Source organism: Cyprinus carpio, chromosome A8 (assembly GCF_018340385.1).
Source record: "Cyprinus carpio isolate SPL01 chromosome A8, ASM1834038v1, whole genome shotgun sequence".
NCBI lineage: Eukaryota > Metazoa > Chordata > Actinopteri > Cypriniformes > Cyprinidae > Cyprinus > Cyprinus carpio.
In genome coordinates, this window is record NC_056579.1 from 11,417,097 (window position 1) to 11,440,956 (window position 23,860).

At 35.9% G+C, this 23,860-nt stretch overlaps 1 protein-coding gene across 1 annotated transcript; it reads left to right on the forward strand.

The window, feature by feature from the left end:
* The first annotated feature begins 1,123 nt into the window (after window positions 1-1,123).
* LOC109087149 (voltage-dependent L-type calcium channel subunit alpha-1F-like) lies at window positions 1,124-23,654 on the forward strand. The gene is made up of 42 exons (XM_042763032.1): window positions 1,124-1,222; window positions 3,406-3,520; window positions 4,020-4,207; window positions 5,486-5,528; window positions 5,835-5,916; window positions 6,266-6,292; window positions 7,159-7,319; window positions 7,565-7,790; window positions 8,116-8,323; window positions 8,507-8,627; window positions 9,022-9,097; window positions 9,512-9,563; window positions 9,646-9,703; window positions 9,871-9,976; window positions 11,006-11,135; window positions 11,625-11,684; window positions 11,779-11,885; window positions 12,319-12,406; window positions 13,128-13,235; window positions 13,361-13,413; window positions 13,535-13,681; window positions 13,780-13,981; window positions 14,727-14,885; window positions 15,195-15,305; window positions 15,437-15,520; window positions 15,753-15,881; window positions 15,962-16,027; window positions 16,153-16,244; window positions 16,397-16,556; window positions 16,911-17,038; window positions 17,113-17,209; window positions 17,295-17,397; window positions 17,708-17,809; window positions 18,145-18,272; window positions 18,646-18,765; window positions 19,759-20,018; window positions 20,144-20,167; window positions 20,274-20,396; window positions 20,496-20,653; window positions 20,793-20,905; window positions 21,740-22,084; window positions 22,760-23,654. Exons 1-42 carry the CDS (start codon window positions 1,124-1,126, stop codon window positions 23,030-23,032), a joined length of 5,232 nt encoding a protein of 1,743 aa, XP_042618966.1. The 3' UTR covers window positions 23,033-23,654.
* Window positions 23,655-23,860: the final 206 nt, after the last annotated feature.

A 23,860-nucleotide genomic window follows, 5' to 3' on the forward strand; every position in this document is an offset into this window, starting at 1 on the left:
TCTCTGTCCTGCTAAAATGCGACTACTAAACAGGCTGTGTTTAGTTCTTGGTGGTCATTAATGGCCAGTTGGTCACAGTGATGGTTAATTATCTAAAGGAAGAGACTGTGCCAGGCCATTTAGCGTCATTTTTGAGTATAATTTTGAGAGCTCTTTTTTAGGATTGATTAGAGATTTCATTAAGCTCACAGAAACAGAACCGCTGAATGGACAGGTGGATCTGATTCCAAACACACAGCAGTTACACATCATATTACTCCCCTGCTTATAATACTGATGCCACCCTAAGAGTAATTTTGTGCGTGCATGCTGTATGCATGAAAGCACAAAGATAGCTGGGGATAGCTGCCACAAATATTGTTGCCCAGCCAGCTTCCACAACACTTACATTCATTTGGGAATAGAATTTTGCAAGTTTTTAAACCACTGAAAAAGAACTGGCTTTTTAAGAATCATCTCATTTGGGAATCAGGCTACTCTGGTCACTTGTATGTTTTTGACCATTAGGAAGAACTAGCTTATAAGAGTCATGCTTCTCCGGAAGTCATGGCTACACTGGTCATGCTGTATGTGATTCACAAAAAAATCGACACATTAAATTCATGCTTTCAAGCCCTAGTTCACTTTTGGTAATCCATATTCATAATTTTATTCAGCTTTTTGCTAAAATGACTAGTAAACATGGTAACCGAGTAACATTCTAATTATGGTCTATTTTCAGATTAAGTTTTTTTTATATATTATATCTATATATATATATATATTATATTACCTATATATATATATATATATATATTATATATATATATAATATATATATACGAAAGTAATAACCATAAATGCAACCAAATATTCAAACACTCTAATGACTATGTTTAGAGCATATGGGTCAGTATTTAGCATCCATATGAAAAATGTTTTTTTAATCAGATTTTAAAGTGACAGCTCAGAAGATCGCTGTGAAATTTACTTTTCATATTACCTTATACATTTTACAATTTGAATATATATTTAATGAAGCCATATTTATGTGAATTTGTTTTTTGTTGTTTAATGTTCTGCAGGTTGTTCAGTGTGGTATTGGAGACAGTTACCCATAAGTCTGGTGAAACAACATTCCCACATGCCAGGCGAGGGAAAACCTACTGGAGGTCTGGATGTGTCAAAGCTCTCCGAGCCTCAGAGTCTTACGGACCCCTCAGACTGGTTTCAGGAGTGCCCAGTGAGTTTGTGTTTGTAATAGAAATAAAATGAACACAAGTTAGTTAAATTTGATGCCTGATTTAATCTGGTTTACATTGCTTATGAACTATTCAGTAATGGATTTTAATAGAAAACAGTCATGGAGATTTTGTATGGAGTGATGCACCAGTGTTTTGAACAGTTAATAGTTAATAACAGTTAATCAGAGGGGCTGATGTAGATCAAGCTCTCTAGCGTCATGATAATTTAGGCCTGCAGATACATTCAGCATCCTCAGTAGTTTAGCTTGACTCATGATTGCAACCTGAGGCTGTGCTGTTCTGCAGTCATTTCAAAATCAGACCCACTGCCACACACTCCTGAATCACTAAAAAAACCAACTAAATTGCTTGTCTTTACAATATTAAGATGATTATTTTCTAAGAGCACTGTCCATGGTGCTGAAAACCCCCACAGTTCCATTTGCTACTGTAACAACTAGGCTGGTCAAGATGGCAGAAAAAAAACAAGATCATGTAAACCATTGACTTATTCCAACTACAGTACATTTAGAAAGCTGTGGTGTGGATCTTTCCTGCCCTACCGGCATTGAATGATGGTATTTCTCCCTCATTGTGTTCGCCTGCACGTTTAATAACTGGCAGTTCTCCCAGTGAGGGCAAAGATTGACATTGGAAAACGAGGACACTTCTTCTTCATTGTTCAAAATACCCATTACATTTACTGGGGGGAAAACACCATTAAAAAAAAATTCCTCAACTATTCGGAACGGAAATGCTGTTAGGTTCTTGCTGTCATTGTCTTGATCAAGATAATCAAAATGACAAGACAACACATTTTGCATTTTTAACATTATTTTCAAATAAAAAAAATGTTTTTGTTTGATGTTTGGAATCAGTAAAAATAATTTTTTGAAGCGAAATTAATATTTTTATATTCAGCAAGGCTGCATTCAAATTGCTAAAAAGTGTGACAAAAGCAACTTTTACATTGTTACAAAAAATGTTCTGTTTTCAAAATCTCTTTTTGGAACTTTTATTCATTCAAATATTTTAAACATTGTTTTTAATAAATCTGAAGATGTTACAATGATTTCTGAAGGATCATGTGACTCTTAAGACAGTAGTAATAGCTGCATAAAAAACAGCATTGCATAACATGAATAAGTTTTAGATTTTAAATATATTAAAATAGACAAAATATTTAAAATTGTAATAATATTTCACAATATTACTGTTTGTATTTTTGATCAAATGAATGCAGTCTGAGTAAACTAAGGTGACAGGGAAAAATCTTACCGATCCCTGACTTTTTGAACATATAATAGTATGCCATGTTAGTATTAGAAAAAATTGGCCTAAAACGTAAAATAAACAAAATGTCTTACTGAAAATGCTGACTATTTTAAAATAAATTATTTGCAAAAAAAAAAAAAATAAAAATACTAAATTGATATAATGGACATAAAAAACAGTCAGAATGGGAATGTTTCGTTTCTTATGCCCAAAAAGTACAACGTTTTTTATATAAAGTTTTGGGTTTACAGATTGTGCTCCATTATGATCATTCTATGCTCTGTGTGTGTGGCAGGCCTGGCAGATGTGTTTAAAACAAAACTCCATCATGAAGGCATGGTTACCCCCTGTTGCACATTTCTCTGCTTGTCCTCTTTGTTCATCATCAATCTATGCCATCATTGGAACTGGAGCTCTTCATCGGACACGAATGCAATCGCACCTGTGTATTATATAGGCACCAGTAACCACACATACTCTCATAAAATATTTATGTGCATTTCTTGTCACTCTCTTTCTTATTCCATCGGGTCTCTCTCTTATCTTTCTCAGATAATTATTGCAGACGATGATCCAGTCTCCATGTGCGTTTGCTGGTCACGGTCGCGCCAGTGCACTGCCAAATGGCTCAGAGGTGCAGGGGGGGGGGGGAAAATGGGGGGAGGGACCAAACGGGCGGGCATCACTAACTTTGATAAACTTCTTATTTGCCATGTTAACAGTGTTCCAGTGCATCCAAATTGGGGGGCTGGGACAGACGTTTTGTACTGGGTAACTACGGTAAGCTGTGTCTTCAGATGGGGGGGGGGGGGACTGTAAATGGTTCATAACTTTCTCTTTTAAGGACATGATTGTGGTTTGTGACACTGAGACAGTTGCTTTGCCTGTGTGTTTTTCATCTCTGTAGATGGGGAATGATTGCAATTGGTTTTTTGAGCTGCCCGTGGGTTTACTTTGTCAGTCTGGTCATTTTTGGATCCTTCTGCTTGTTCTCAACCTTGTGTTGGGGGTGTTGATGCGGGGTGAGTTATAGGATAGATGGGTGTTTGGTGGGCAAGTAGTTTGGCCATGCCTGATTTGTCCCTACCACTTTATTTACCATTCTACCACTTTTTGTAATGTTTAATGTTATTGTGTTTACATTTCAGTTTTGGGACTTTGATACCATGATACTGTAGATACATCATGTGACAATTCATGTAATTAAAACATTTAGTACATAATGCAATTAAAACAATTATGAGCTAAGACTTTGTCATTTCATGACCTGTGCATTCTAATTTGTTGCATGTCTGTGTGTGAGTGATTGTTTAACAGAGGACAGCAGTAGATGAGCAAGGATAGCAGATATTTTACAATCCCCAGTTGCTGATTAGTAGCAGTTTTGATTTTCCTGCAGACTGTATGATTCCCCAAAGATTCTTTTCCTCGTGCTGCTTACCTCTCTGTGAAAAAACAGAGTATGAAAGTCCACAGTGTGTGTTTGCCTCTGTATTGTGCGTGTGTGCTTTTGTTGTTTAGCTGGTCCTACACAGGCCATTACTTGTGTGGTAGAGAATTCTCTAAGGAGAGAGAGCAAGGCGAAAGCTCGCGGAGATTTCCAGAAGCTTCGTGAGAAACAGCAGATGCAGGAGGATCTGTGTGGATATATGGACTGGATCACTCAGGCTGAGGACATTGATGAGTTTGATGAGGGGATGGGAACAGACGTGAGATCTCTTCCTCTGTTTAATCATCTAGACCACCCTTTGTCCTTGATATCACTTGTTAATTTTTAATCACACGTTTCTCCTATACTAGTTTACCATACAGAGACAATTAATTATAGACAGGGTTTTTGCAAACGTTTTGATCCCAAGGGCCCCAAATATGTTGAACCCTTTCTGAGGGCCCCCTAACTAAAATGTAATGGCATGTAATGGTTATATAAAATGTAATGGTTATATAATTTATAATTACTCATTCACATCAAATGAGAGAAGGATTAAGCATCTTTTTATAAAGACTAAGACAAAAGCAAGTTATTAAAATATTATCTGTAGAATATTTACTTTGCAACATATTTTAACCACTATTAATGTTAGATATAATATTTTTTCTTGCTGTTTAAAACTATGGTTGTCAATAAAATAAAATAATTGTGATTAATCTCATGATTTCTGACCAGAGTTTTGAAAGCAAAATGAGCAATAATAGAAATATTCTAGATATGAAAAAAATTTGTGCATGTTTAATTAAAATGTAAAGTAAAAATGTTAACCTACGTTTTTTAATTTTTATCACCTCAAAAATGTAATTAAAAATGTAATGTAAAGTAAAAATGTTAACTACGTTTTAAATTTTTCAGCACATCAAAGAACCCTCTTACAAATAGTTTTTTGTTAATAGAAATAAAGCTGAAATAATTTAAAATAAAATGTAAATATTAAATGAAAAAACTTAAACTTAAAAACATTTGGAAAACAGAATTTAAAAAAAACTAATAAAAATGATAAAAGTAAATAACAAAACGACTGAAACTTAAAGTAAAATAAAAATAAAAATTGAAAAATGTAAAACAAAAAAAAAACTATTTAAAATAATAAATAAATACTATTGTATTAGATAAAAATACTACTAAAATAACTCTGCCATGGACCCCAAAAAGATGAATCATTATTTTTTTGCAGTTCAGTTTGGAGTCGTTAGTGGCAGAAAATGACACATTTTACCTTCAACAGAGTACTCTATATACTATTAATAAATTAAACATCTCATCTCACTATTGACGTTTGAGGTAAAGATTTCCCCCCAACCACATGTATGTGTAATATAAGATGTAAGACATGTACAAACATCTTCAGACAGAACCATGGCCATTTTTCTCCCTAACCTGCTTTTCCATCTGTTCTCATTTTGTTCTATTCTGTGTCTTTCACTCTTTTTATCTCTCCATCTTTCAATCTCCCCTCAGGTGTGACCTTGCGTGACCTAGCTGATAAGAAGAGGGGGAAATTCGGGGCTGGTTCAGCCACTCAAACGAAACCCATGGTACGGCCAATCAGAACGAGACACATGACCCCTTCACTCCCCCACTATTCTATATATAGCCCCCACAACTTAGTCTGGTCTGATTGTGTAATTTACATCTGGGGCTAGAAATTACATCTCTCAGCTGGACCCATATTAAGTGCTTTGACCCTATTTCAAAAAGATTGCGTTTCTGCAAAACTGTGTCAATGTGTGGCCGACATTTTCCTTTCTCTTTGTCTCTCTTATACCTATCTTTTTTACTGTCCTTTCCTGTCTCTGTGTGTATTTTTTGCTCTCTTTCCTCCTGTTTTTCACTCGCTATAGCAAGTCTTCCAGCCAGTGAAACAGCTTCCGTGAACACTGAAAACATAGATGAGGAGCACACAGATTGTTGTGCTGCTTGCTGGTAATAATATACGCACACATACATACCCATTATAATTAGAAACAGCATAAGACACTACAGTACATTTGTCATTGTGTTGTCCTGCCGGCTTACTAATGAAAGTTGTTATCAGCTATAATGGAGAGTCATCCTTTAATTTCTCAGTTGCAGCTCCTTATGTTCTCTTTTCTTTATATTCTTTGTGCTCTTACAAGTCAGTTTATTACTCTGAGTTCTTTGGCTGTCTCTGTTTCAGTATCTGAACAGGATCTTTTCATTTTGCCATAATTTTGCCAATTGCTCTGTGTTGTGATTGTCTTTGAGCTCACTGTCATTTTGTTATGTTTTGTTCACTGTCCTTTGACTTCAGTGCTCGCATTATGAAGATCCCGTGCTGGTGAGTCACTGTGAGGAAAAACTAGTAGTTCAGGGTCCACCAACTGGATATATAAACTTTGCTTTTTGTTTAAAGCATAAATCTAGCAAAATTTACCCTTGCTTAAAGGTTTATGCTTAAAACAAAACAAGAAATTTGTCATTGGGGCAGTAAAAATTTAAATGATTAGTTCACCTAAAAATTGAAATTAGCTAGAAATGTATTCATCCTCAGGTCATCCAGGATGTAAATGAGCTTGTTTCTTCATCACAACAGATTTGGAGAAATGTATCAAGTAACTTTATATCATTTGCTCACCCATAAATCCTCTGAGGTGAATGGGTGCCGTCAGAATAAGACTTGAAAATTTCTATAAATTTGTTCCAATGAAGAAACAAACTTATCTACATCTTGGATGACCTGAAGTTGAGTAACATTTCAGCAAATTTTCATTTTTGTGGGGAAGTATTCCTTCAATAAACTTAAGATATACTCTCTGAAATAATTCTTATCTTATGCAGTTTTGCTTTTCAAGTACATTTCTTTTGTTTTAAAGATATTTAGATATTTTTACCAAAATAAAATATCTGTATGTACGATACATCGCCTCAAGACGATGTATCTTACAGATAATTTATTCAGGCATAAAGGACAAAAATACAGATTATGTAAATCATTTTTTGCAGTACATGTCCTTTATAACAGCTTTGATCACTCGGTTCATGACATATTGTTCTGGACTTTATGTATATCCATAACATATATTTTGGTAAATATACATACATATCATTTACAATAATATATACATGTGTATAATGGAATTTTTTATTTAACTGTAAAAAAAAAAATCTATACAGTGATTAGTACTTTTGTGTGTGTTTGCTTAGTCGTGCCCTGCGCCGCTGGAACCGTTGCATCCGTAGAAACTGTCGTACAGCAGTGAAATCTGTGACATTCTATTGGTTGGTCCTGATCCTGGTCTTCCTCAATACGGCTCTCAGTGCTTCAGAACATTATAACCAACCAGACTGGCTCACAGATGTTCAGGGTATGTAGGGTGTTTCCAAACATCACTTTTTACTGACATGGCATGTGTACTGTCTCACAGCATCGGCCACACTTTTATTTATAAAACTCTATTAGCTGATGTTTTCTTACTGCTGTGTCTCTCCTGAGGTTTAAAGAAGGAGTCCATTATGGTGTTACCAATTACATACATGTTGACAAAAAGGTTGGGCTGTGATCACGTCTATATACTATATCCGCCTCTTTCTTTTTCTGTCTCTCTCATAGATATTGCCAATAAGGTTCTTCTCTCGTTGTTCACGGTGGAGATGTTGTTGAAAATGTACAGTCTGGGGTTGCAGGGATATTTTGTGGCATTTTTCAACCGTTTTGACTGTTTTGTCGTGTGCGGTGGGATTCTGGAGACAGTTCTTGTGGAGATGGAGATCATGCCACCTCTCGGCATCTCAGTGTTGCGCTGCGTCCGCCTGCTTCGGATCTTCAAAGTCACACGGTACTCAGGCCTCCTAAACAATTTTGCCACTTCCTTTAATAGGGTGCAAATAAGCTAACTCTTTAAAATGCCTTTTTTCTTTTTCAGGAAACTGAATATCATATAAGCTGTTTTATTTTCTATTGATTTTTTTTTTAGGTTTCTAATGTTTGCAACTCTGTCAAATATAGAGCATGTCTAAAAACTATGTGTGATTTTGTTATTTTCTAGAAGAAAAAATTAATTCCGCTTTTCTTCTGGTGACTTTTTGTGTTGTTCCTGTTGTTTCTCTCCTTCCCTATCACATTTCCACCCTGCTAATTCTTGCCCCTCTTGTCCTCCTCAGCCATTGGACGGCTTTGTCCAATCTGGTGGCCTCGCTACTGAATTCAATGAAGTCCATTGCCTCCCTGCTGCTGTTGCTTTTCCTCTTCCTCATCATCTTCGCTTTGCTTGGCATGCAGTTATTTGGAGGGAAGTTCAACTTTGATGAGACACAAACCAAGAGAAGTACCTTTGATTCCTTCCCTCAGGCCCTGCTCACCTGCTTTCAGGTAATAAACTCCCCTACAATTGTGAAAACATCATGTTGTGTTATTTAATAATCAGAAAAATAATTAAAAATCTGTAATGTACAATGCTTTTTAAAGAAGCATGATGCATTTAAAGTATAAAGTTAAGGAAGTCTTTTGTTATTAAGGTTTTTATGCTAAATGTAGGTCTTTTTTTCTCTACAGATATTAACAGGTGAAGACTGGAATGTAGTAATGTATGATGGTATCATGGCATACGGCGGCCCAGTTTTCCCTGGAATGATCGTCTGTCTTTACTTTGTGATTTTGTTCATTTGTGGTAATTGTATCCTTTTCTATCTGAAACCAGTTTCACTTGCTTATTTATTAGGCTTTCATTTTGTTTATCTGATATTATCAATGAAACACCAACAGTTTTATTCATTTAAATTTATTACATTCATCATATACATTGGATTGATTAAAGCATTCCCCGGGAATCAAACCCACAGCCTTTGCATCATTAGTTTCATGCTTTACTGTTTGAGTTACCAAAATGCAGTTATCTACTAGGTTTCCAACTTAACACTATTTCAACAACGTTGTTCTTTGATTGAAAAGCAAACATATCTTTCCATCCTTAGTGCAAATGCTGATTTCTGTTTTTGTTGTTGATGTTGGTCTTGGTTTGTTATCTTTCTGTTTGTATGGTTGTTGGATCTTAACCTCTGCTTTCTAAGATATCCTGCTGAACGTCTTCTTGGCCATTGCTGTCGACAACTTAGCAGGAGGGGATGGAGACAATAAGAAGATTGAGTGTGTTTTTAAACCATCTCAGATCATATTAAATCTCACCTCATCTATCTTTCTAAATATAACAGAATATGCATTTATCATTCTTAAACATACACTATGGGGTACAAAGGTACACACTCAAAATCTAAGATACTAAAATCCCATTTAAACATAGAAAAAGAAAAAAAGAAAAGGTTTAAAAGAAAAAAAATCTATAACAGACACCTTACGAACTTTCATTAAAGCAAAAGGGAGATAAACCAAATGCTAAGACATTCTGACATTCATGTTAAATTTTCATTTCAACATTTTACTGAAATTGTTATGCTGATAATGTTTTTTGCAAAAGTGCAAAATAGAAGCATTTTCACCCACTGTACTGTATATGCAAAAACCAACTAAAATTATGACATGCGGTTCTGTTGATCCTGACAGAGAAAAAAAAGAGGGACAGGGTGAAGGTGAAATAGAGAACAAAGAGGTGAAGGTATGGAAATCAAACTCCTCCGTCTTTGTTGTTGTTGAAGAATTGTCACACTGAGGTCTTTCTTGAATTCTGCTTTCAACAGGTGGACATAGATGATGAGTATGAGGAAGAGGAGGAGCCTAAAGAGGGAGATGATGGAGGTAAAGTCCACAGACATTAGTCAGCATATTGCATTGGAACAGTTTGTTCATTCTGAAAAGTTTTGTAATGATTTAGAAGACATTTGTGACCATGGTTACTCATCTTACAGCACATACTCATTGCACTAACAGTCCCTCTTGTTGAGTGTTCTGTTCTTCTCTGCTAGAAGAAGGGATAACTCAGCTCAATGTTGCTGACTTTGCTCCTCCTAAAGAGAAAGTTCTACCAATCCCAGAGGGCAGTGCATTCTTCTGCCTCAGCAAGACCAACAAGTGGTTGGTGTGCACTTTGAACCACTCACACACTATTACAAGACAATGCTTGTCCATTATCCCCCCAAAAATAAATTCTGTCATAATTTACTTGTGTCATTCCAAACCTGTAGATTTTCTTTTCTTCAGAACACAAAAAGAAATATTTTTTTGTTTCTGTTTTTCGTCCATACAATGGAAGTCAGTGGTTATCAAAACTGTTTGGTTACATTCTTCAAAATGTCTTCTTTAGTGCTGAAGAAAGTAGGTCATACAGGTTTGGAATGACTTGAGGGTGAGTAAACAAAATACATTTTGGGTGAACTCTGATTAAATCTTTGTTACTATGTTATATAAATATATATTTGTGTAAATATTTTCTTTATGTAAAATACTTTATGCAAGGATTCCAGGTATTCCACAACTATTCCAAAATACTTTTGGGGGGAAAAAACACTTCTTTTTTTTTTTAAACCAGTCATATAACAGGATTTTGCGTTATGGCACAGAAATTACTTTGCCTTTTTTCCCATATAGACTACTATATTTTTGCCACTCACTCCACCTTAAACATATAAATAGTATTTCCACATATTTTCACCAGGAATGTGTCAGGACAAAGATCTGGAGTTATTTGTCAATAAAATAAAATGTTTGGCTTCTCAGATAAATTTCACCCTATGTTCAGTAAACAAGTCAAATCTCTTTAACTTTGTTAAGATAAATAGTAAAATCATATCTTATTCAAATCTGTTTTATTTTTGTAGTTTAAACAGCAAGAATACAAGTTTTCCCTCTGTTTACAAACTCAATTGCAAAATCTGGAATTATTTGGGATGCAACACATATGTACCATAATTCAAAATATATGATAATGTATGGAAATGTATCCAAATACACTAATCTTCACTCACTCATATAATGATATTGATATAATATTTACTGAGTGGTTGTGGACACAGCATGTTCATGTTTTATCATTTAAAATTTTGGACCATGTAGACAACACACAGCTAAGCTAACCACAATTCTCTTTGTGCCTTCCTCCAGAATAAGAGTGGGCTGCCATACCGTGATCCATCACCACATCTTCACTAATCTCATCCTGGTCTTCATCATTCTCAGCAGCATTTCTCTGGCTGCAGAGGACCCTATCAGAGCTCACTCCTTCAGGAATAATGTGAGTTTCCTGCTCGCACACAAGCAGCATCGTAAGTATCTATTTACTGCAGCTGTCCCGATTGGCATATTGGACGAGCTCTTTATTGCCAGCTGGGGAACGCTATCCCTAAATCAGCTGACCATCAAACACACACACACACACACACACACACACACACACACACACACACACACACACACGCTTGATTTACCTAAGTAGGAAATGTTCTTTGATCAGCATCCTTGTTAGTCCTGGAACAACACTGGGATCAAGCAATCAGAATTGGGATTTGGGGTCAGGACTGGGGTCAAAGGGCCTGAACAAATGGCTATCAAGCTATTATTTCCCTGAAGGTTTCAGAAGACATTATGGAGAGGGTTCAGACCATGATTGTTTGGTAGGAATCTTCAACAGCAATGGATGCAACAAATCTGTCACCATACATCATACATGCGAGTGATAATTTTTTTATATATATCAGGGGAACTGATTTTTTGCTCTCTACAGGTGTTGGGTTATGCTGATTATGCTTTTACTTCTATATTCACTGTGGAGATCTTACTGAAGGTACCGATCAATCAATCAAATATTTTTGTAAACAACTGAAGTGTTGTAATGCCCTCATGTTTTTTCAAATATCCCTTCCCTTTTCTCTCTGTAGATGACCGTGCATGGCGCTTTCCTCCATCAGGGTTCCTTCTGTAGAAACTGGTTTAATTTGTTGGATCTTTTGGTGGTCAGTGTGTCTCTGGTCTCCTTCTTCTTACAGTAAGTCCACTACACTCATATATCAAAAGTTCCCTATTCATAATTAGTGTGAATCTGTGAGATATCTGATGTATGGATCAGTGTCTCTAAGTGTATGCATCGCCCTCTGGTGGATAAATGAAGATGGCTCCTATATCCAGCTTTGAATGCAATGCAAATGTGAAAATAAATAAATACATAAAAATCTGATGTACAAATGTTTTTAACTATTAATTTAAATATTGATAATATTTACTTTGGCGCATAATTGTATGAAAAAGGTGAAATACCTGTATTCACTCTGACAAGGTGAAAGGGGTAATGACTTGATTGCTTATGAAACCATATGAATCACACTGTTAAGAGACATTGATGAAGATATGAATACCAGTCTATGCTTTATGCGTCCACACATACAAATTTTAAAACCTCTCTTTCATTTTCTCTCTACTAGTTCAAGTGCCATCTCTGTAGTGAAGATCCTAAGGGTGCTCAGAGTTCTGAGGCCTCTTCGAGCGATCAACAGAGCCAAAGGACTCAAGGTACATCTTTTAGTGTGTTTGTGTCTGTGCTTTATCTGCACATGTAGTTGTCGGCAAAGGTTTTAAAGGCAGGAATATATGTAATTATTTGCCAATTATGACAATATTTCATTGGCAGTTGTATTTCTTACCTTTTTCCTTTTCTTTGCCTCCTTTATCTTCATATTTACATACTCTAATCTTTAGTACATGCAAAAGTTTGGGCTCTGTAAGTTTTTTTGTTTTGTGTTTGAAAGTAGTCCCTTATGTTCACTAAGGCTGAATTTATTTGTAAAAATACAGTAAAATATAGCAGTATAAAATACAGTCATATTGTATTATTATTACAGTTTTAAATGTAAATTGAAAAAATTAAAAAAATAAATAAATAAAATAAATTTAAAAAATGCTGATTTGGTGCTCATGAAACATTTGTACGGATTAATATTGCTGTGGAAACCATAATACATTTATTTTAGGATTATTTGATTAATAGATAGTTCAATAGAACAAAATTAATTTGAAATAGAAGTATTTTGTAACATACATCTTTACTGTTACTTTTGATGAATTTAAAACGTCCTTAATTAAACAACAGTCTTACTGACCCCATACTTTTGAATGTTAGTGTAATTCAAATTCACAAAATAGTTTGAGTGTTTCTCTGCCATTGTTATTGTGCAAACTCCATTTCTCTCTCTCTCTCTCTCTCTCTCTCTCTCTCTGTGTGTACTGTATGTAGCATGTGGTACAGTGTGTGTTTGTGGCTATAAGGACCATCGGGAACATCATGATCGTCACCACTCTACTACAGTTCATGTTTGCCTGCATCGGTGTTCAGCTTTTCAAGGTAAAACGCACACAGAAAAAGGCTGTCTACATCCTGTGTTCCCACAAGTTTAACATTAGCATATATATATATACTAATATGTACTAATGTACTTTGTAATGCATTATTACTGTTGTATTTTGTAGGGGAAATTTTATCGTTGCACAGATGAAGCTAAAAACACTCCAGAACAGTGCAAGTATGCCATATTTCTGCATCTATCATTACTGTTTAATTCTGTTCTTACATTAACCACATGTGTGCGCATTTGGGTAACATGTTGTGCCTACAAATTGGTTGTGTGTGTTCGTGTGACACAGGGGCACATTTGTGGTGTATAAAGATGGAGATGTGAGTCATCCAATGGTGAGAGAGAGGATCTGGATCAACAGTGAATTCAACTTCGATAATGTACTGATGGGAATGATGGCCCTGTTTACAGTCTCCACTTTTGAGGGTTGGCCAGCGTGAGTCTGCTCTTCTGACATCTTCCTCCATATGTCACTGAAGGTCACCATGACCATGTTTGTACAATATGCTCCACATCCTGTTTTTCCTTGCTCAGGCTGCTCTACAAAGCCATTGATGCCAATGCAGAGAATCACGGCCCCATTTACAACTACCGTGTGGAGATCTCTATATTCTTCATCGTCTACATCATCATCATCGCCTTCTTCATGATGAACATCTTCGTGGGTTTTGTCATCATCACTTTTCGTGAGCAAGGAGAGGCTGAGTTCAAGAACTGTGAGCTGGACAAAAATCAGGTTGGAAGAAAGGCTATTTTAAAGAATATTTTACATGTTCCAGTATTTTACATTTTGCAGTTAGGTTCACAACCAACTTCACCTCTGTAATAATGTGACATACTATTTTTCAAAGGTTTGGGGTCAGTATGATTTTTTGTAATAATTACTGTAATAAAAATTTTTTTTTTGAGCATCAAATCAGCACATAAGAAGGATTTCTGAAGGATCATGTGACACTGAAGACTAGAGTAATGGCCGCTGAAAATTTAGCTTTGCCACAACAAGAATAAATTACATTTTATAATATATTATAATAGTAATGGTGTAATAATATTTCACAATATGACCATATTTTTGTTTAAAAAAATGCAACTTTGATGAGTGTAAAATACTTTTTTCATAAACATTAAAAATTTTACCAACCCCAAACCTTTAAATAGTATTGTATATCTAAGTAAAATGGATTATTCAATTAAAAAAAAAGGCTTTTATTCATCAGAAACAAACAGTGGGTGTTTCAGACCAGAATGGAGTCAAAACAAATGCATGTTTGAATAAATAGCATTTTGCTATTGCAGTCTAAGTGTTATGATGCACAGATAAATCGTTCATAATATGAACTGAAACTTGTATTAAGAGCAAGTATATAAGATTTCATGTTGACTTTTCATTTTGAATAATAGCCCGTTTGAGATGAGTTGTGCACTATTGCAGTCCAGTGTGTATTTTTCACATTACGTCTGCTTCTTTTTGTTACTTACAGAGACAGTGTGTGGAATATGCCCTAAAGGCCCAGCCACTGAAGCTGTACATCCCCAAAAACCCAGTGCAGTACAAGTTCTGGTCTATAATCAACTCCACAGGGTTTGAGTACATCATGTTTGTGCTGATTCTCCTCAACACTGTTACTCTGGCTGTGCAGGTAAACAGCTGAGTCTGAAAAGTCTTACAAAAGCAGTATAATCAGCATGTAGAACCACAGACAAAGTCATTTTAGTCTATTTTGGTATTGTGAATCTGAGCTTATATGAGCATACTTAAACTCCAACATGAACTCTGAGGCCAGTGCTGAAATAGTATTGAGAATTAAAATAGTATTGAGTAGCACCATTTGAGAAAGAAGTCAGCTGCACTGAAACATTTGAAGAAGGCCTCCATAAATTAACATAAATCTAAACATATAAGTCAAATGCTGAATGTAGTATCACACTCTTTCTGGATTCCTCCACAGCACTATGACCAGTCCAAATTTTTTAGCTATGTGATGGACATCCTCAATATGGTTTTCACCGGCCTTTTCACTGTGGAGATGATTATTAAACTGATGGCTCTCAGACTCAGGGTCAGTCATTTCACTTGCAGATGTGATATGTGTTTACCATTCATTCTGAAGCTTTATTTCATCTTGAACATGTCAAAGTATGTTCTTCTTAATATCTGGTTGATTTTTAATCATTTTTTTCTGTTCTTCAGCATTACTTTGTCGACGCATGGAATTCTTTTGATGCTCTGATTGTGGTGGGAAGTGTGGTGGACATTGTGGTTACAGAGTTCAGTGTGAGTTTCTCTTTTCCTTATGCAACCAACAAGACAGGAATAGATATGGTTCTATAATATACGCTAAATGTGCACAGATTACTTGCCATAGTGTGCAGTTCAAGTTAAAATCAGTGGTAATTTTTTTTCTGTCTCAACTATCATTTCAGTCTTATTAAATTCTAATAATGTGTTTAATGCAGACATTAGTTAACGTATACAGTAGTTCATTTTCTCTTTTCTTTCTCCTTAGAGCTCAGAGGACAGCTCTCGTGTGTCCATTACTTTCTTCCGCCTGTTTCGGGTAATGCGACTGGTGAAGTTGCTCAGCAAGGGAGAGGGCATTCGTACCCTGCTCTGGACTTTTGTGAAATCACTCCAGGTCAGAGGACAATGATTACTAAAACATTTTTTCATATTTTGAGCAAATGTTGTAGTCTAACTGTTCTTGTTGTCCTTCAGGCCCTGCCGTATGTTGCTCTTCTGATCGCTATGATCTTCTTCATCTATGCTGTGATTGGAATGCAGGTAATTGAAGGCTGGGAAAATGTATATATATATTTTTTTTGTTATATTTTTAGTTTATACTATTTCTATTATTGTTAAAGAAACAAGTAAACCATTTAAAATATAATAAATGCTTTATTCATCAGACATTCGGAAAGATCGCCATGCATGACCACACACAAATTAACAGGAACAACAATTTTCAGACTTTTCTTCAGGCTGTACTGCTTCTTTTCAGGTGAGAGAGTGTGCTTTTCTGTCACTCAAAGTCAGAACAGAAGAGCATGGTACTAGCCACATCAAGTTCACGGATTTGATTCCTAGAAAATGTATACCTTGAATGCAATGTAAGTTGTTTTGGATAAAAGCATCTGTGCTCTTCATGTGCAGGTGTGCAACAGGTGAAGCATGGCAGGAGATCATGTTGGCCAGTCTTCCGGGAAAGCGCTGTGACCCAGAGTCAGACTGTGAACCCGGGGAAGAATTCTCCTGCGGCAGCAACATTGCCATTGTCTACTTTATCAGTTTCTTTATGCTCTGCGCCTTCTTGGTAAAACGCTGTTGTTTATTAAATTAACTCTATTCTTCATAACTTTCCCTTTATAACTCCTGTCATGCAGTTACATTGTGGATGTATGATTTCCCAGCTTTATTAAAAATTAAAAACCTAATGAAGTTTTTTTTTTGATCTTAACTTGTTAATTTTTTTTAAGAAAACTCTACATTTTAACTTTTTTTCTAACAAATGAAACTATAAATAAATATTTATACAGAAAAAAAATCATTGTTAATCTCTGTTAGTTATTATTATGCAAGGCACGATAGCCTTTTGTTGGCTGAAATGTTTTCAGTGTGATTTGCATGATGAAATGCAAATGTTTGTCTTTGTTTTGCTTTTTTTCAGATTATTAATCTGTTTGTTGCTGTCATTATGGACAATTTCGACTATCTGACCCGTGATTGGTCAATTCTCGGGCCACATCACCTGGATGAATTTAAAAGAATCTGGTCAGAGTATGACCCTGAAGCCAAGTAAGATTATCAGTCTCTCTCTAATGGTTTTTTATTTATTTTTTAGTTTAATTAAATGTGTGTTTGTTTTCCAGGGGTCGTATAAAACATTTGGATGTAGTGGCTTTGCTCAGGAGAATCCAGCCGCCACTTGGATTTGGAAAGCTGTGTCCTCACCGTGTGGCTTGCAAGGTACAGATACACACACAAAATCCACTTGGTCTGTTCACTTTCCTTTCTTTCTCTCTCGCTATATCTCCCTCTATCTTTCTGTTAGAGGCTGGTTGCCATGAATATGCCCCTGAACAGTGATGGTACGGTGACCTTCAATGCCACCCTGTTTGCCCTGGTCAGAACTGCTCTGAAAATTAAAACTGAGGGTCAGTATGGGTATACACACAAACACACACACCCTTTGCATACTCATCCACTTCACCTCTCTGTTTGAAGTACAGGTGATTCATATGAAGGTGTGCTTTGCATATAAACACTGGAGGTTTTATTTCATTGTCACATTTTTTCCTTTTAAATTAAACATCACTGAATTCAACCACATACAGCCATACAGGTTACCATGCAGAATAACAATATGCAGTTAAACTGTTTGAAAATGAATAAAACAATCTGTGTGTAGAGGGTGATGGTCTTAGGTAGCTGTGTAAGCTGATGTGGCTGTCGTGTTGTTCTCAGGGAACCCTGATCAAGAGAACGAAGAGTTGAGAATCATCATTAAGAAGATTTGGAAGAGAACAAAACCCAAAATTTTGGATGAGGTTATTCCTCCCCCTACTGGTAAATTCTTTCTGGATTACATTTACTTTATCTAGTTCTTTAAATCAGTACAATTACCACAATGCACCAGGGTTTGGCAAAATTCAGAATTTATGAATTGTCTCCCATTTAAGTGTGAATTTGAATTCATTTTCTATAGCCTACAGAATTTTGAATTTTAAATGGAATAAGGAACTTACTAAATTGCAATTCCTATTTAACTGTGATTTAAAAACCATCCTCAATTCAGTTCTGAATGCTGCAAAACCCAAACAACACAGTTACACAAATCAGAAACATTTTTCAACTTTTTGTGCTGTTTTATTTGCAACATTCTTATGTTGGTTATTTTACAGAGGAGGAAGTGACTGTGGGTAAATTCTATGCCACATTCTTGATCCAGGACTATTTCAGGAAGTTCCGGAAAAGGAAAGAGATAGTGGGTCTGGGAGAGTCAGAGAATGGTAACCCTTTAGCTCTACAGGTAGATCTCTATCCCAGCTTCTGCATTTTATTTCTGGAGAGTCTTTATCTGGATACAATAATACCATTGTATTTGTTAAATCACACATTTTAGCAAAATGCCGGAGGCTGATGCCTTGTCCATTAGGCCACTGGGCCCCCTTTAGTTGCTGTAAACTCTGTTGAACTGCTGGGCCAAAATGTAGCCGTGTCTGTTTGTTTTTTTTTATTTATTTATTTATATATATATTTTTTTTACATAAATTGGTGTCTGGAGCCTGATTGTCTGTGCTGTATGTATTGTGCCTGATTGTATGTATTGTATATCTCAGCTGTATGGTGAGCTGCATATATATACTGTGGCATCTGTCTCTTTCCGTGTGCATCTGTGTCAGGCGGGGCTGAGAACTCTGCAGGACCTGGGGCCAGAAATGAGACTGGCCATGAACGAAGATCTGGAGGAGGAAGAGGAGGGCCTGGAGGAGGAGCAAGATGAAGATGATCCCTGTTATAAGGTGCTTATCACTTGGACCATTAATCTTATTTTGGAGCACATTTCTGAAAGTGTAATTAAGCTGTTTTTCAATCAATTAACTGAAGCACACTAAATTCATCTTATAAATGTGCTGAATAGAAAATAGCCCATTATATCCAAATGGTGAGAGACAGAAGGATTAGATCATCATTCAGAGTAATGAGGCACTTGCTCTATTGAGATGGATGGTAATTTGAGTACCAGACAGGAGCAGATATAAGGTAATGTATAGAAGTTTGGACTGAGGATTTTGTGGTGCAGGTGTAGATGTTGTGGTTTGGTTGGATGCATGAAATTAGTATATAAACTATTGCATTCCCTTCCCTTAGACATTGGAGTTGCCAGCATTCATCATATACTGTATCTAGGTGCATAATTTGTTTACACGTCAATCATAGAGTGTTTGATTGATGTAGTTGGTTTATTTAGTAAAAGTTAGACGTCTGTAGTGTAGTTTGAGTGATTTGTGATCTGTGGGGTAATTTGAGTAATTTGTGCTCAAAGGAAAATAATTTTTGCATGAAATTTTAGCAACATCAAAAGGCTGGGGACCCAAGTGGCACTTGAACCCACAATCTCCAGCTCCAGAGACTGATGCCTTATCCATTAGGCCACTGTTTGGTTTTGTTTTTGCATAGGTTCAACCACATTCATTCTAATACGCTGATTTGGTGACCAAGAAACATTTCTTGTTGCAAACAGAATGCAAATAGGATGTTTAAAAAAAAAAACAGCATTTATTTGAAATATTAAGTTTTTTTACATTATAAATGTCTTTGCTGTCACATTTGATTAATTTTATGTAATTTTTTCCAAAACAAATTGTACTGAAACTTTGTACAATTGTATAAACTTTGAACAGTAGTGTAAATATAATTTATAAATATAATTTAAAAAATGTCTCTGATTTGGATATCCATAACAATACAAAATTCTGTTGTTGTTTTTCTCTCTCATATTGCTGGCTTCTTAGAACGAAAATGGCTATGCAGGCCACACTGAGCCCTCAAGCAAAAGCCGGCGCTCCTCTTTGGCCACTACTCCCAGCGGTGCTCCTGTTCCTGTCTCAGGAGATGGCATCCTAAATGGGGGACTGGGACGTAGGAGCTCCTTAGCAAAAACACCAAATGGGAACGGCACTCTGGAGCACGAGAACTTTAGAAGAAGAGACAGCATGCGTTCCTCCTCTCATTACCAACACAAGAATGGTGTGATTGACCAGCTGCCCAGGAGGTAAATCTAGTTGTTTGTACTGTATTTATTTATATTATACCTCATATTAGTTATGGAATTTATTGGTAATTTATTTTACATACTGTTTTTTTGTTTGTTTGTTTGACTGTGTGTGTGTTTGATAGACCATCATACTACAAATACCCAAGGTAAGCATTCAGCACAGTCTGCAGAACCACCCATTACCCTTCTCTGTTCCTGTCTGCTGTTCTCTCAATCTCCTGCTGACGACTGGTTTCCTTTTTTCTCCCTCAGGAGAGACTCCAGGGACAGATTCTCTTCTCCGCTATCTCGGAGAGAGGAAGATGGTGAGTACCCTGGAGAGCAGCGCTTCTATGGAAAAGATGAGGACAGTGAGAGTGTCATCTCCAGAGAAAGGTACTCATAAAGTCTCACCTGTGCCTGAATGAATCAATTCATATTTGGAGGCTGATTAATTTCATGGATTATAATCTATAAAATCTTTTTTGTCCTCAGGCACGGTTATCCAGAGGACAGCACAATGTTCCCGGGACATAGAGACATGTATGATGGACACTCTATGAGGCACCCTGTCTATGGTAATCATTATGGAAACAGTTATGGTGAAGGCAGGAGGACAGCACGGAGACGCCTGCTGCCAGCAACACCTACTGGTAAAATTATCAGTTGTGATTTATTTATTTAATAATTGTTATTTATAATATTGTGTGTTTGTAATAAAGGCTTGTACTGAACTCGTAGAAGTAATCTGTAAATTTCACTGCTTTTCATTATTTTTTGTCTGTGTCTCAGCGAGAAAGGCTTCATTTAACATACAGTGTTTAAGAAGGCAAGGTAGCAGCGATGATCTGCCCATCCCAGGAACGTACCATCAGAACTCCCCACCCTGCAGAGTGCGTTCACAGGTAATATTACTTTATAGCATTTCTTGTCCATGACACACTATCAAATAATTGTGTTTATCTTCTCCAACGTTACATCTTTTCCGTTTTTAAGTTCACACATGGATTTTATTTATTACATTGTATTTATGTTTTATTCGCTGAGTAAGGTGGCATGGATTATAAAATAAAACATTAAAATAAATTACATGAAAATAATTCCGTTTTTGTCAAATGAAGATCACATTAAAACCTTTTTTTTTTTTTTTGATTTTCATTTGATTTTATAGTTTGTTCCCTTTTCCCAGACCCAGGCTTTCAATTGAAATATTAATTAAATAGTAATTATTTTAACAACTATGAAAACAATCAAACTGCTAAATAAATGTACTTATCTTAATATGCATTGTGTAAAAATTATTTTTTATATATTACATATTACATTTCGCATATCAATCTCAAGTATGTGCTTCACTAACACTGCTCAGTAAATACATTTTTGAAAAAAGTTTATTATGGGCTAATTGTTGTGAATATATGTGACCATATGTGAGATGTGTGTGTGAAAATATTAAATTATGTATTTATTTATTTATTATGAAATTAGTCTTAGCAGAAGAATTCAACATGCTTAAAAATGTTCTACAAGGATTTTATTTTCCAGAAGTCCACAGGGTCTAAACTGCCTGTAGATGAAGAAACAACTTATCTTCATACAGTTCTCAGTTCTTGTTTGTCAACTGCTTTTATCAACTGAAGCGACTCCCTTGAATATTAATGAGTCACAACATTATGAAAGTGAGTTTGAACAGAATCTATGTAACTCAGTCTTCCTTTGTTTCTTTCTCTCCCTTTTAGGGATACGGGAGCTACGATTCTCGTCAAAGCAGCGCTAGATCGTCTACGGGTTCAACAGCATCCTGGGCAAACACCAGCCCTCGACGGGGTCATCTCCTCTACGCTCCCCTTATCCTGGTAGAGGAGGAGGGAGCAGGAGAGGCATCTGTGGGCATCTGGGACAAAAAGGCCAGTGCCGTCGGAGTGCCTGCGTCGGTTCGGCATCCCGGTATGGGATGGTACTCGGGACCCTCTACAGGTGGAGGAGGGCAGCCATATAGAGCTTACACTACCCTCAGAGTCCCCACCCAACTCAGTCCTCAATACAGTGAGAAGAGAGGCAGCGCTGACAGTCTGGTGGAAGCGGTATGAGCAGAGAAACACTAAAGCTGAGAGCAACATTACAAAAATATCAAAATAACATTACAGACAAATTACATTTTGACTACATCAATATTACAGTAACATTCTAACATGTTACAACGTCAAGGGAACATTACTTAACAACATCTAAGCAAACACAGGAGCTCCTCATAAAATAAGTAATGCTGCTGTATTAGATGTATAATATAATATAATACAGTATAATGTAATATAATTATGTTATATTAATATATGTGTATGTATGTGTGTGTATATAGATTATATATGGACTTTATATTAAAGAAAATTATCTAGTAAAATAATGGAATGTAATATATTTAATAAAACAATTTTAAAATATAAAATCGAATACAATAACATTCATATATTATGAAATATAATTTATTCCTGTGACGGCAAACCTGAATTTTCAGCAGTCATTATTCCAGATCCTTCAGAAATCATTCTCATATGCTGATATGATATTTGGAACATTATAAATGTCTTTACTGTCACTTTTGATCAATTTGATTAATTTTTGCTTAGTAAACATATTAACCTCTTTAAAAAAAAAACTTACAGACCACAAACGTTTGAACAGTAACATATATGTCCTCTGAGTTTGACATGTATAGGGACATTAGTCACTCCAGATCTTTCTCTTTTTGTCTTCCTCAGGTCTTGATCTCTGAGGGTTTGGGGTTGTATGCCAAGGACCCAAAATTTGTAGCCTTTGCCAAGCGTGAGATTGCAGATGCCTGTCACATGACCATAGATGAGATGGAAAGTGCTGCAAGTGATCTCTTGAGTCGTGGGGGCCCTGGGGAGAGCCAAGGCTTCCTGAACCACACAGACATGTGTAGTTCAGCCATATACAGTGATGAGGAGCCGATCAGGAGCCACGAGGAAGAGGAACTGGCTGACGAGATGACTTGTGTTACATCTTTTTGAATAACATAAAAAGAGCCAATCAGGTCATCAGTAGGTGGAGCAACAGTATCCTGACTGACCAATCAAGCTGTTCTGAGTCACAGAAAGACTGGTGAGAAAAAGAAGGTTTTGCTCTGAAATATTGTGACCAGTTCATGCTCAATATGTGAAAGAGACAAGTTCCAATTTACCCTGTCAACATGGCAGTTTTAAATTCTTTCTTTAAATTCAGATATCTGAAAGGACTTGTTTTATAAACAGCTTATCATGTTGAACATGTTTTATATATGTAAATGTGTTTTTACTCCATCATTCATGTCTATGGTTGTCTGTTTACTTTTAAACATCATTTACAGATGGATTCTCCCACCTAAAACATATAAACAGTATTTTAAATTATTCAAATAAATATTTTAAGAACTGTATTAATAAATAATTGAAATATTAACACTTATAATCATTGTTCAGGTTTGTCTGGCATTTTGTGTAAACAGTATGTGTGTATTTTTTTCCAGTTTTTTTCCATGATAGGCTCCAGGATTGCTTAATCGTCTTTGAACATGGTTTCAGTCTTTAAGTGGTGTTTGCTCCAATTCCAGCTTAATATTACACTTTAAAATAAAAACATGATGTTGTTTTTTAGAAGAAGATTATTTGTTTTGTTTTGTTGAGAACCTGGCCAGAATTTCAAGGACACTTTTTAAGACAGTAAAATAAAAACAAAAAGTTATTTAATTTTCTATTTTGCTACTATTATTTAATAGTTTAATTTTTTTTTTATTCCAGTTTTATACATGTGGTTGATTTTGTCATATTGCTGATATGCCTAGCCACTTTAGTTGGATTCCT